Below are 14,575 nucleotides of genomic sequence, written 5' to 3'. Positions count from 1 at the left end.
TATATATAAAGTTTGGGATAGATGTCTTGGATGAAATAAATTGGGGAGAAGTTGGCAGAGATACATAAAGCCATGTGACTGGGAAAAACCATTGAGAGTGCAAGGGTCTAAGCAGAAAAATTGAAAGATCCAAGGACTCTCCTAGGATTGTCTAATATCAAGAGGTTGTAAAGCTGGGGATATGACTCAGTGGTAGAGTACTTTCCTACTATGCATGAGGCCCTGGGTTCAACCCCCAGAATGGGAGTAGAGTAGGGGTGAGGTTGATTTTTAAAAAAAAAAAAAAAATAAAGGAAGGACTAGTGAAAGAGACTGAGATCACTTGTAGGGTGAAAAGACAGAGCAAGAGGAAACTGTACCAAGGTAGAGAGCAAAGCAAAAATCGAGTCAGATGTTACTGATGGTCAAGTTGAGGGAAGCTGAATATAGAATCAGTTGGGTTTAGCTAGTGGACATTATTGAACTTGACTGGAACAGGTGGAACCTATGAGCTTGTGTTTCAGATCATAGAAGGAGTTGAGAATCACAAATACACTTCTTTTTCAAGGTTTTTTTTTTGTTTTGTTTTGTTTTTTGCAAAGGGGAATAAAGAATGGGGTAGAACTCCACAGTATACCTTATCTACCAGGCATTTGTAGAGGCCAACTAAATGTAAACTAGATGCACTGATTCAATCCACCAACCTGGGAAAATGTTATTGGTGCTTTCTTCATCTTGTGATTGCAATATTAGAGATTGGAACCCTAAAAGACATTTGAAGTATTCAGATCTACCAAGAGCTTGTCTGCAACCATCAGAGTAATTGTTGTTTAAAATTTTTAACCCAAGTTATCTTTCCCTGAACATATGGTTATATACTACTGATAGCTTTGGCCGTTTATACAAGTAGTGTTTCTTTAGTGTGACATTCCTAACTGGCCAGCTTCCATTTCTTATCAGTTCCCCTTCAAATTGATGCCAAGCAAATTCATGCTGTCAAGGAGAAATTTTGTGTGATGGTGCCAAGATTTAGGATACAGATAGAATTTATATAATAGCATGTTTTGTTTTATATGATATGTAGAAGTAGATCTTAAAGACCTTTAGCACATTTGATTTTGACCGTGATTACCCAGAGATCTGGAGACCCTTTGGAATGAATGAGTATACTTTGATTCCTTTAAGGATGAGGGTCATGGTCTAATGCCAGAAGCTTTGAATTCCAGCTGTGATGAAAACAATATATTCTTAACTCCCTTGTAATTAAAAAGTAGTGCATTTTGCTTTTTAACCGTTTGTACCTATTTCCAATTAATCCAGACCACAAATTCTGAGTGACAGTTCCTACATTATGCCCTGTTGGAATAAGTGAGGAATAGTGGGTACCTGTGTTACCTAGAGCATAGTCCAGCAGCTTCTCCAGAACTTCATGGAAACCTGCTATAAGCCCAAGGTCCCTCCCAACTCTCAAGTGCACCCCAAATTTTGAGACATATCCAAGAAGGGTTCTTCTGCTGTGGTTTCAATATGATTTATCTCCCAAAAGTTTATGTGCCATAATACCCCAATGTAATGGTATTGAGAGGTGATGGGACCCAGGGGGAGGTAACTAGGTCCTGGGGGCTCCACCCTCAGAAGGATTAATGCCCATATCACAGGGTTAGTCATGGCAAGGACAAGTTGTTATACAGTGAGGCCATCCCATGTGTTTGGCTCCTTTCACACAGCTCTGTGTCACTTGTACTCCCCCCATGTGATGCTATCTGCCATGTTTTGACACAGCATGAAGCTCTTGCCAGATGTGGTCACCTAATCTTGGATTTTTCAACCTTCAAAACCGTAGGTTAAAATAAAAATATTTTCTTATACCCAGTCTTGAGTATTTTTTTAACTAGTCACACAAAATGGACTAAAGTAGCATTCCTTCTGGACCCATACAGTTGGGGGCATGGTGGTGCATGCCTGTAATCCCAGCAACTCGGGAGACTGAGACAGGAGGATCTCGAGTTCTGGACCCATACAGTTGGGTCCATAAGGCATGCTTTTGTACCTAGAGAATGAAAGTTATGGTTGGTTTTCCTTTCTTTAAATTAAAATGCACTCTGTATTAAGGATTCACCTGAGTACTGTTCTCACCCACTCATCTTGATTGATTTCACCTAAGCCAGAGAATTTGTATAGGTCCTGAAAAAATGTCTAAGACCCAAGCTGCTGCTGGCCTCTGAGCTTACTAGATAGAGCATGAAGGCCTTAGTCACAAGAAGGCCTTAGTCACATGAAGCTTTCATTAACAAAGATTCTGTGTTCTCTGTAGACTTTTTTGGGGTGAGGGGGGAGATTGTTTCCTTCTTTCTTTTTAAAAATTTTTTATATTTTTATGTTTGAGTTTTTTGCTGTTTTATTCAGCTTTTTCACTGCTGTGACTAAAATACCCCATAAGAACAATTTTAGAGGAGGAAAAGTTTGTTTGGGGGCCCACAATTTCAGAGGTCTCAGTCTATAGGCAGCTGGCTTCAGTACTTGGGGCTCAAGATGAGACTGAACATCATGGAGGAAGAGAGTGGTGGAGGGAAGCAGCTCACATGATGCTCACACCCCCAATGCTCCAGCCACACCATACCCAACTTCATTACTACTCAACTTGTCCCATCAGGGGATTAATTCACTGATTGGGTTAAGGCTGTCATAACCCAATCATTTCTCCTCTGAACCCTCCTGCATTGTCTCACACATGAGCTTTGGGGGACATCTCACATCAAAACCATAACATTTGCTTTTGCTTTTTTTTCCTTACTAAAATGAAAACTAGGTCATAGAAACCCTTGAGCCATTAACTTTGTATATTAAATTTCCATCAAGTAGCCCAACATATCTGTGATAGTGCTGTATCCTTGTATAAGTTTGTATCACTTAATAACTTTCCTTAGAGAGTGGCCTTACAGAAAACCCACAAGTGACCCAACTTGAGTTTTATTCATGAAAATGTGGCTTAAATTACAGGAGATGAATAACTTCAAAATGCTTACCATTTGCTGGGCACACGCCTATAAATCCCAGCGGCTCTGGAGGCTAAGACAGGAGGATCACAAGTTCAAAGTCAGCCTCAGCAAAATCAAGGTGCTAAGCAACTTAGTGAGACCCCATCTTTAAATAAAATACAAAAAAAAAAAAAAAAAAGCGTTGGGGATGTGGCATCAGTGGTTAAGTGCCATGAGTTCAATCCCGGTACCCAAAAAAAAAAAAAAAAAAATGCTTACCATTTCTTGAAAATGTATTTGCAATTCTTAGAGAATTGATCTTCAGGTACTATAAAATAAATGACCTGGAAGTTTAAGTACAGGGACCTGTCTCTGTGGGGGAGATATGGCAGTGCTACATACAGTGAGATCTGTGTATGTATCTTATTGTGTGTGTGTGTGTGTGTGTGTGTGTGTGTGTGTCAGAGAGAGAGAGAGTAAGAGACAGAAAGACAGAGAGACAGTCAAGAGAGACAGAATTTGGATCGCACGAGGATCGGCTACGGGGACTCAAACGCGAGAGGTTTGTCGCACGGAGGGTAACTGCTTATTCAGCAAATCGCCCCGCGGCGAAAGTCTGCAGTGTGCGCTGGGATAGAGACGCAGGGTTACAGCGCTGCAGTTTCTGCCAGCCGCGCAAGCACCGTACTCAGGGCTGAATTCTGGGTTCCAGACGGGGGAAGGAAACGGTCCTTCTCGGTTCTACACACCGGTCAGTCCACAGAGGAGGCCAGCAGCCACCATCTTGGTAAACTGACGTCACGTCCCCTGTTTTCGACTGACCGCAACTCATTCAGCCATAGATCAGGTAATTCCAGGCTACAATTCGCCTGTGGCTTGCAAACAGATTGCTAGGGTTCTGCGCCTGGGTGCTTCTAAGAACCTGAGCCTATCGGAGCGAACGCCGAGCGCGGGGCGCCCGAGTTCCGGCTCCCGGAACCGCCCCGCGGAGGCTGCTTCATGAACCCTGCTCCTATCAGAGCATACAACAAGCACTAAGCAGCCGAACTCCGGCTCCCGGAACTGAGCCCGCGGGGACTGCTTCTTGGAGCTTACACTTATAGGAGCTTACACCGAGCACGGAGCGGCCGAGTTCCGGCTCCCGGAACTTCCCTAGACCGGGGCTAGGAGCCCGCGGAAACTGCTTCTCCGTACGGGTCCTGCTGACGGCCGGTCAGGACTCACCCGTTGCTTTGGTTGCCCGGCAAGGGGAACGAAATGCTGCCATTCGCATAGGATACCAACATGGCAGAGATCTGATGTCAGCAGAAAGCGGCGGAGGAGAGAACTTCATCAATTCCAGCGGTGACATAAGCAGTTGGTCTCCTGGTAGGGGGGGTGAGGCACAGACACCCGAGTCTCCTCAATTTGTCGTTGAGCCAGAGGGGAGAAGCCGGGCCGCTGCCAGCGCCCGGAGCAGGCCCAGCGGCTCGCCAGCGTGGTGACCGCGTGACCCCAATTGGAGAGGGGGTGGGAGCGGAGCCGCCACTTGCACCCGCAAGGTGGGCAGACCCGCGACCCAGGGGTACATGGGCGTGGTAGGAGGGGCAGGGCAGAGCCGCCGTTCGCGCTTGCAAGGTAAACAGACCTGTGACAGCCGGGCGGGTCAGGCCCAGTGGCCTGCCAGTGTGGTACACATGTCACCCCAACTGGAGTAGGGGCAGAGCAGATCCTTCTCCCACGCCCGGATCAGGCCCTGCCGGTGTGGTGGTCACGTGACCCCAATTGGAGTGGGGGCGGAGCGGAACCGCCACCCGTGCCCGCAGGGTGAGCAGACCAGTGATCAAACTGCAGATCAGACCCAGGGGTCCGCAGGCGTGGTAGGAGGGGCAGGGCAGATCCGCCGCCCGCGCCTCCAAGGTAGGCAGACCTACAACAGACCGGCGGATCAGGCCCAGGAGCCTGCCGGCGTGGTACAAACACCACCCTAATTGGAGTAGTGACAGAACAGAGTCGCCGCCCGTGCCAGGAACAGGCCCAGCGTCCTGCAGGCGGGGTAGTCACGACACCCCATTTGGAGTAGGGGCAGAGCAGAGCCGCCGCCCGCGTCTGCAGGGTAGGCAAACCTGCAACCGACTGGCGGATCAGGCCCGGTGGCCTGCCGGCGTGGTACACTCGTCACCCCAATTGGAGTAGGGGCAGAACAGAGCCGCCGCCAGCTCCCAGAACAGGCACAGTGACCTGCCGGCGTGGTAGCCACGACACCCCAATTGGAATAAGGAGAGAGCAGAGCCGCCGCCCGCACCTGCAGGAAAGATACGCAAGCAGTATGAAAAGACAAGGAAAGAAAGGACCACAAGCAATGCAGGTCAACGCAACTTTAGAAGAGGTAACAGCTGCAGCAGATGGAATGTCAGATAAAGAATTCAGGATATACATGCTTCAGATGATCTGGAGTATCAAGGAAGACATTAAACAGCAAAATCAGACAATGAAAGATCACTTCGACAACGAATTACGCAAACAAATCCAGGAAGCAAAGGATCAACTATACAGGGAGATAGAGGTTATAAAAAACAAACAATCAGAAATCCTAGAAATGCAGGAAGCAATAAACCAACTTAAAAACTCAATGGAGAATACTACCAGCAGAGTAGAACACTTAGAAGATAGAACATCAGACAATGAAGACAAAGTATTTCAACTGGAAAAGAACATAGACAGCTCAGCAAGACTGTTAAGAAACCATGAGCAGAACATCCAAGAAATATGGGATAACATTAAGAGACCAAACTTAAGAGTCATTGGGATACAGGAAGGTACAGAGCTCCAAACCAAAGGAATGAGCAGTCTATTCAATGAAATAATACGAGAAAACTTCCCAGACTTGAAGAATGAGACAGAATCCCAAATCCTAGAAGCCTACAGGACGCCGAATGTGCAAAATCATAAGAGATCCACACCTAGACACATTATAATGAAGATGCCCAACATACAGAATAAGGAGAGAATTTTAAAAGCTACAAGAGAAAGGAAGCAGATTACATTTAGGGGTAAGCCAATCAGGATAACAGCTGATCTTTCAACACAGACTCTGAAAGCTAGAAGATCCTGGAATAACATATTTCAAACACTGAAAGAAAATGGGTTCCAACCAAGAATTGTGTATCCAGCGAAATTAAGCTTCAGGATGGAAGATGAAATTAAAACCTTCCACGATAAACAAAAGTTTAAAGAATTCGCAGCTAGAAAACCATCTCTTCAAAACATCCTCGCCAAAGCATTACAGGAAGAGGAAATGGAAAATAACAATGAAAACCAACAGTGGGAGGTAGGACAGTAAAGGGGGGGGAAATAATCAAAGAGGAAAACAAACCATGTTTAGTAACAGAAATAAACAAATATGGCTGGAAGAACAACCCATATCTCAATAATAACCCTAAATGTTAATGGCTTAAACTCACCAATTAAGAGACACAGGCTAGTAGAATGGATCACAAAACAAGACCCAACAATATGCTGCCTACAGGAGACGCATTTGATAGGAAAAGACATACATAGGCTGAAGGTGAAAGGTTGGGAAAAATCATATCACTCATATGGACTTCGGAAACAAGCAGGAGTGTCCATACTCATATCAAATAAAATAGATTTCAAGCCAAAGTTAATCAAAAGGGATAAAGAGGGACACTACATACTGCTTAAGGGAACCATACACCAACAAGACATAACAATCATAAATATTTATGCCCCAAACAATGGTGCAGCTATGTTCGTCAAACAAACTCTTCTCAAGTTCAAGAGTCTAATAGACCACCATACCATAATCATGGGAGACTTCAACACACCTCTCTCGCCACTGGACAGATCTTCCAAACAAAAGTTGAATAAGGAAACTATAGAACTCAATAACACTATTAATAACCTAGACCTAATTGACATATATAGAGTATACCACCCAACATCAAGCAGTTACACTTTTTTCTCAGCAGCACATGGATCCTTCTCAAAAATAGATCATATATTATGTCACAGGGCAACTCTTAGACAATATAAAGGAGTAGAGATAATACCATGCATCTTATCTGATCATAATGGAATGAAACTGAAAATCAACGATAAAAGAAGGAAGGAAAAAGCATACATCACTTGGAGAATGAACAATAGGTTACTGAATGATCAATGGGTTATAGAAGACATCAAGGAGGAAATTAAAAAATTCTTAGAGATAAATGAAAACACAGACACAACATATCGGAATCTATGGGACACATTGAAAGCAGTTCTAAGAGGAAAATTCATTGCTTGGAGTTCATTCCTTAAAAAAAGAAAAAACCAACAAATAAATGATCTCATACTTCATCTCAAAATCCTTGAAAAAGAAGAGCAAAACAACAGCAAAAGAAGTAGAAGGCAAGAAATAATTAAAATCAGAGCTGAAATTAATGAAATCGAAACAAAAGAAACAATTGAAAAAATTGACAAAACTAAAAGTTGGTTCTTTGAAAAAATAAACAAAATCGACAGACCCTTAGCGATGCTAGCGAAGAGAAGAAGAGAGAGAACTCAAATTACTAGCATACGGGATGAAAAAGGCAATATCACAACAGACACTTCAGAAATACAGAAGATAATCAAAAACTATTTTGAATCCTTATACTCCAATAAATTAGAAGATAGTGAAGGCATAGATAAATTTCTTAAGTCATATGATCTGCCCAGATTGAGTCAGGAGGATATAGACAACCTAAACAGACCAATATCAATTGAGGAAATAGAAGAAACCATCAAAAGACTACCAACTAAGAAAAGCCCAGGACCGGATGGGTATACAGCAGAGTTTTACAAAACCTTTAAAGAGGAACTAATACCAATACTTTTCAAGCTACTTCAGGAAATAGAAAAAGAGGGAGAACTTCCAAATTCATTCTACGAGGCCAACATCACCCTGATACCTAAACCAGACAAAGACACTTCAAAGAAAGAAAACTACAGACCAATATCTCTAATGAACCTAGATGCAAAAATCCTCAATAAAATTCTGGCGAATCGGATACAAAAACATATCAAAAAAATTGTACACCATGATCAAGTAGGATTCATCCCTGGGATGCAAGGCTGGTTCAATATACGGAAATCAATAAATGTTATTCACCACATCAATAGACTTAAAAATAAGAACCATATGATCATCTCGATAGATGCGGAAAAAGCATTCGACAAAGTACAGCATCCCTTTATGTTCAAAACTCTAGAAAAACTAGGGATAACAGGAACATACCTCAATATTGTAAAAGCAATCTATGCTAAGCCTCAGGCTAGCATCATTCTGAATGGAGAAAAACTGAAGGCATTCCCTCTAAAATCTGGAACAAGACAGGGATGCCCTCTCTCTCCACTTCTGTTCAACATAGTTCTCGAAACACTGGCCAGAGCAATTAGACAGACGAAAGAAATTAAAGGCATCAAAATAGGAAAAGAAGAACTTAAATTATCACTATTTGCAGATGATATGATTCTATACCTAGCAGACCCAAAAGGCTCTACAAAGAAACTATTAGAGCTAATAAATGAATTCAGCAAAGTGGCAGGATATAAAATCAACACGCATAAATCAAAGGCATTCCTGTATATCAGCGACAAATCCTCTGAAATGGAAATGAGGACAACCACTCCATTCACAATATCTTCAAAAAAAATAAAATACTTGGGAATCAACCTAACAAAAGAGGTGAAAGACTTATACAATGAAAACTACAGAACCCTAAAGAGAGAAATAGAAGAAGATCTTAGAAGATGGAAAAATATACCCTGTTCATGGATAGGCAGAACTAACATCATCAAAATGGCGATATTACCAAAAGTTCTCTATAGGTTTAATGCAATGCCAATCAAAATCCCAACGGCATTTCTTGTAGAAATAGAGAAAGCAATCATGAAATTCATATGGAAAAATAAAAGACCCAGAATAGCAAAAACAATGCTAAGCAGGAAGTGTGAATCAGGCGGTATAGCGATACCAGACTTCAAACTATACTACAGAGCAATAGTAACAAAAACAGCATGGTACTGGTACCAAAACAGGCGGGTGGACCAATGGTACAGAATAGAGGACACAGAAACCAATCCACAAAACTACAACTATCTTATATTTGATAAAGGGGCTAAAAGCATGCAATGGAGGAAGGATAGCATCTTCAACAAATGGTGCTGGGAAAACTGGAAATCCATATGCAACAAAATGAAACTGAATCCCTTTCTCTCGCCATGCACAAAAGTTAATTCAAAATGGATCAAGGAGCTTGATATCAAATCAGAGACACGCCGTCTGATAGAAGAAAAAGTTGGCTACGATCTACATACTGTGGGGTCGGGCTCCAAATTCCTCAATAGGACACCCATAGCACAAAAGTTAATAACTAGAATCAACAAATGGGACTTACTCAAACTAAAAAGTTTTTTCTCAGCAAAAGAAACAATAAGAGAGGTAAATAGGGAGCCTACACCCTGGGAACAAATCTTTACTCCTCACACTTCAGATAGAGCCCTAATATCCAGAGTATACAAAGAACTCAAAAAATTAGACAATAAGAGAACAAACAACCCAATCAACAAATGGGCCAAGGACCTGAACAGACACTTCTCAGAGGAGGACATACAGTCAATCAACAAGTACATGAAAAAATGCTCACCATCTCTAGCTGTCAGAGAAATGCAAATCAAAACCACCCTAAGATACCATCTCACTCCAGTAAGATTGGCAGCCATTATGAAGTCAAACAACAACAAGTGCTGGCGAGGATGTGGGGAAAAGGGTACACTTGTACATTGCTGGTGGGACTGCAAATTGGTGCAGCCAATTTGGAAAGCAGTATGGAGATTTCTTGGAAAGCTGGGAATGGAGCCACCATTTGACCCAGCTATTCCCCTTCTTGGTCTATTCCCTAAAGACCTAAAAAGAGCATGCTACAGGGACACTGCTACATCGATGTTCATAGCAGCACAGTTCACAATAGCAAGACTGTGGAACCAACCTAGATGCCCTTCAATAGACGAATGGATAAAAAAAATGTGGCATTTATACACAATGGAGTATTACTCTGCATTAAAAAATGACAAAATCATAGAATTTACAGGGAAATGGATGGCATTAGAGCAGATTATGCTAAGTGAAGCTAGCCAATCCCTAAAAAACAAATGCCAAATGTCTTCTTTGATATAAGGAGAGTAACTAAGAACAGAGTAGGGACGAAGAGCAGGAGAAGAAGATTAACATTTAACAGGGATGAGAGGTGGGAGGGAAAGGGAGAGAGAAGGGAAATTGCATGGTAATGGAAGGAGACCCTCAGGGTTATACAGTGGAGGGGGTAGAGAGAGAGGAGGGGAGGGGAGGGGAGAGGTGGGGAGGGGGGAGGGTGGAGGATGGGAAAGGCAGCGGAGCACAACAGACACTAGTATGGCAATTTGTAAATCAATGGATGTGTAACTGATGTGATTCTGCAATCTGTGTATGGGGTGAAGGTGGGAGTTCATAACCCACTTGAATCAAAGTGTGGAATATGATATGTCAAGAAATTTGTAATGTTTTGAACAACCCACAATAAAAAATTAAAAAAAAAAAAAAAAAAAAAAAAAAAAAAAAAAAAAGAGAGACAGAATTTGAACCTCTATTATACGTAAAGCTATTTTTAATTTGATGTGTGGGTGTATGTTGGGTGGTATGCTGCAGTTCTCTTAGTCCACCATTTCCAAACATTTCAGGAAACTAAATCAACTTATTAATTTAGGAAAAGTCATAAATAGGCTTAAGAATTAGCCTCTGAATTCCAAAACACTGTCTTGTCTTTGGGATAGCATATTAGTTTGCTCAGGCTGCTATAACAGTATACCACAGACTAGGTAGCTTTCCCAGGAGAAGTTTTTTTCTCACCATTCTGAGTGTTGGAAATCTGAGATCAGAATAGTAGTGTGGTTTGATTCTGATGAGGGTTTTCTTTTTGTCAGTAAAAGATGTCTTCTCACTGTGTCTTCACTTGGTAGAAAGACAGAAAGCTGTCTGGTATCTCCTCTTAGAACAGCAATGATCTCAACATGAAGATCCCACCCTTGTACATTTTTAAAAACCTAATTAACTCCTGAAGTTGCCAACTCCAAATAACATCATATTAGGGGGTTAAAGAACTTCAGCATAGGAATATGAAGCCAGAAGAGGGGGGCGGTGCACAATTCAGTCCATAGGAGATAAAAATATTATAGGACTTGGCTAGTAGGATATTAAGGAGGAGCAACAGCTATTTCCCAACAGTCAATAGTTACTTTCCCAGCAGCTATTCATGTCTAAAACAATAATTCTCTTTGGTGGGAAAATTACTTGCTTTCTAGAAATAAAGCAAATGTGAGAAGAGTTATTTTAATAATATATAGTGACTATATGGTGAACTGTGACTGTGCAGTTCTTAAGCATTTTGGAAAATGTCATTTCTAATGTCAGTATACTCTGTCCTAGCACTGTTCCTCTGGGAGCAGATCAGATTCTTCTTCGAGGTGCTCAGTTGAGAAATACTCAGTGGGTTCATGGAATAGTTGTCTACACTGGACATGACACCAAGCTGATGCAGGTGAGATTTTTATCTATGAAATATCTGGAGCCTCAGTCTTTTGGAAATACATCACTTGTAGCTCTCAGTGCAGTACCCCAAACAGAGCAGACCATCTGTCCCAGATTTCTGAGCCCCGCCCCACATATCCAGAGTCTGGCCCTCCAGGGTGTGTGGGGCCTTTAAATCCCCTCCCTGTGAGAAGGGCTGTGTACACAGGAACACTGGAAATTTCACCAGAGATCACCTGGTGCATGAATGGTTAGATGTGTGATCTGTTGGCAGCATTTTCTAACTATTGGTGATCATTTACGTTGTCAGTAACATGAGTGCTCTGCATTAAAGTAGGTGTCTTCTAATTTTATTTTAATGCAATCATCATACTTTAAATTTTATTTTTTCGTGTAATTCAAAGAAAAGTGTGAATCGAATTGCCATTTTTATAGCATTTTTATGTAAGGCTATTTTTGCCATCAGCTTACATCCTAGCACCAATGTTTACACTTGCCTGCGAGTGCTCCTTCTCTGCATCATGATACCATCTGTGTTCAGTGGTTCCATGGGTATGGGAAACTCACTTTTAAATACCAAGTGAAAATCTACTCTTAAAGGCTAATATCTTTGTACATTGTACAGGCACAAAGATGTTATTAACACGCAAGTGGAACTGTTCTTAATTCTTTTTATCCTTAGCTATTCTGTAAATCTTTGCTTTATACTGTCCTACGGATTCCTTAGTTAGTACAGATCTAGCATAAATAATTTGAAAGGAAACTTTCCTTTGTTAACTTTTATAATCAGGGCTACCTGCATTGCTGCTATGCTCAGGAAAACAATTACCAAATGCCACCAGAAATTTGAAGATGAGAGATTCTTCAAATGTTGCCTTCATAGTTGAGAGTTTCCAGGTGTCTGGTTGTAGGTGCATAGGTCTTGTCTTCTCCTTTCTTGAGCAGACACTCTAACTAGATGTTTCTGAAGTACCTTATTTGCTTAAATAGCCAAGTGCATCTCACCTGCCACAATGTCTGTGAAAGAAATATTATTTCATAGAAAACAGGTTTGGAAAGTATAGTAGCCTTGGGGAAAAAGAGGTACCTAAACATTGACACCTGTCCTACCTGGCAAGGGCTTTGCATAATTTACATATACACACACCTCTTGATACTGACTTGTGACTCATGTTGTCATCCTCATCACATGTCAAGTACACGTCACTAAACTGTACATTTTTTTTAACTATTCATCTTGTTTCTTTTTACAGAATTCAACGAGTCCGCCACTTAAGCTCTCCAATGTGGAACGGATTACAAATGTACAAATATTGATTTTGTTTTGTATCTTAATTGCCATGTCTCTTATCTGTTCCGTGGGCTCAGCCATTTGGAATCAAAGGCACTCTGGAAGAGACTGGTATCTCAATCTGAACTGTAAGCAATGATGTCATGACTGCACTTTTTTACTTTCATTAATATGTGATTGTTTCACAATTTATCTGAATTTGTTTTATGAAATTTCCTGTTTCTAAAAAAAAGACCTTATTGTCAAGATAATTTGACATTTAATGTTTATTTTTCAATGTGGTATCCAATAAAAGTACATAAAATTTTAGGATCTCTAAATTTCAAAATCCTTGGAAACACAATAAACAATCCTTAGTAGTAGAAAATGTTCAGTAAATATAGCCCTTAACATGATATTCATAAGTAAAAGCTATTCTTTAAAAATAGTTAACTATCTGATACAGAAAGTAGATTGTGTGTGTTCTCACATGCATGCATGTTTTATTATAAAGTAGTTTACATACTTTAAAAATGTTTTAATTTAATGCACTTGCATTTGATCTCAGTAATACAGAGAGTCCTATGTTGATGCTCACCTTGACCAGGGGAAAGTGCTGTTAGATTCCCTGAGGAGCATACATCCTTGTGTAGTTGTGGTATTAATGTGCCACCCCTGGGTATTTCTAGGAAGTGGGTTTGCATTTCCATTTGGTAAATACTTAATTTCCAAGTGTAAAAACCAATTCTAGTAAAGTCTTATTGCAAAAACTGATTTTTAAAAATCTGCTTTTTATTACATTTATTTAACTTTGCAGCTCTTCCAAGTCATTTTTATACTCCCTAGTTTATTATTTTAACATGAAAAGTGTTATTATTATCATCAGTTTGTTTCTTCATATTCTTTGCAATTTGTCTGGGATACCTGTTTCACTTTCCTTATTGAGAAGGAAGAGGCCAGGTACATGCCTATTCTCCCAGTGGCTCAGGAGGCTGAGACAGGAGGATCCCAAGTTCAAAGCAAGCCTCAGCAACTTAGTAAGGCCCCAATCAACTCAACAAGGCTCTGTCTCAAAAAATAAAGTTAAATTAAAAAAGCTTGGAATGTGTGGTGAAGTACCTCTGACTTCAATCCTTAGTACGAGAGAGAGAGAGAGAGAGAGAGAGAGAGAGAAGATAGGAGGATAGAAGAAAGAGTATAATTTACCTATGAATGAATAATACTCCTACAGTTGGAATTGGTTTTGCTGCCACTAATTTTGTTTACTTGCTTGCTTTTTAAAAGTGTGCTTTAAATTGAAAATGCTTTTTGAATTCATATGAAGTCATTCTATGCAATTGAAATTTTACATTTATAAACCTCTGTCTTACCTCTGTTGTCTCTGGACTTGTAAAACGTGATTTGCAGTACTTAGTAGTTCTTTCACACTTTAGTACCACTGTGCAGCTCTTAATAGAATTAACAGCATATCAAACACAAGTACAGTCATCCCTCAGTTTCCATGAGTGATTAGTTCCAGGACAGAGCAAGGATGCCAAAATCCACAGATGCTCAAGTCTCTTATATATAGAATGGCATAGACTTGGCATGTAACCTATGCACATTCTCCCATATACTTAAATCTCTGCATTATTTATAATACATAATACAATGTATATGCTTTGCAAATAGTGTTATACTGTATTGTTTAGGGAATAATGACAATGAAAGCAGTATGCACATATATAGACAGTTTGTGTTCTTTCCTTCCCCCCCCCCCCC

At 40.8% G+C, this 14,575-nt stretch overlaps 1 protein-coding gene across 5 annotated transcripts in view; it reads left to right on the top strand.

Annotated features, from left to right (window-relative positions):
* Atp8a1 (ATPase phospholipid transporting 8A1) overlaps positions 1–14,575 on the top strand; it is a 229,096-nt gene that overhangs the window by 64,398 nt on the left and 150,123 nt on the right. For all 5 annotated transcript variants that reach the window (XM_048784412.1, XM_015482073.2, XM_048784413.1 and 2 more), the window contains 2 exons: positions 11,443–11,554; positions 12,798–12,963. In XM_048784412.1, the coding sequence (XP_048640369.1) occupies positions 11,443–11,554; positions 12,798–12,963 (278 nt within the window). The remainder of the gene's footprint in view (positions 1–11,442; positions 11,555–12,797; positions 12,964–14,575) is intronic.

The sequence above is a fragment of the Marmota marmota genome, unplaced genomic scaffold (assembly GCF_001458135.2).
Source record: "Marmota marmota marmota unplaced genomic scaffold, marMar, whole genome shotgun sequence".
Lineage (NCBI taxonomy): Eukaryota > Metazoa > Chordata > Mammalia > Rodentia > Sciuridae > Marmota > Marmota marmota.
This window is presented reverse-complemented; position numbering and strand designations above follow the sequence as displayed.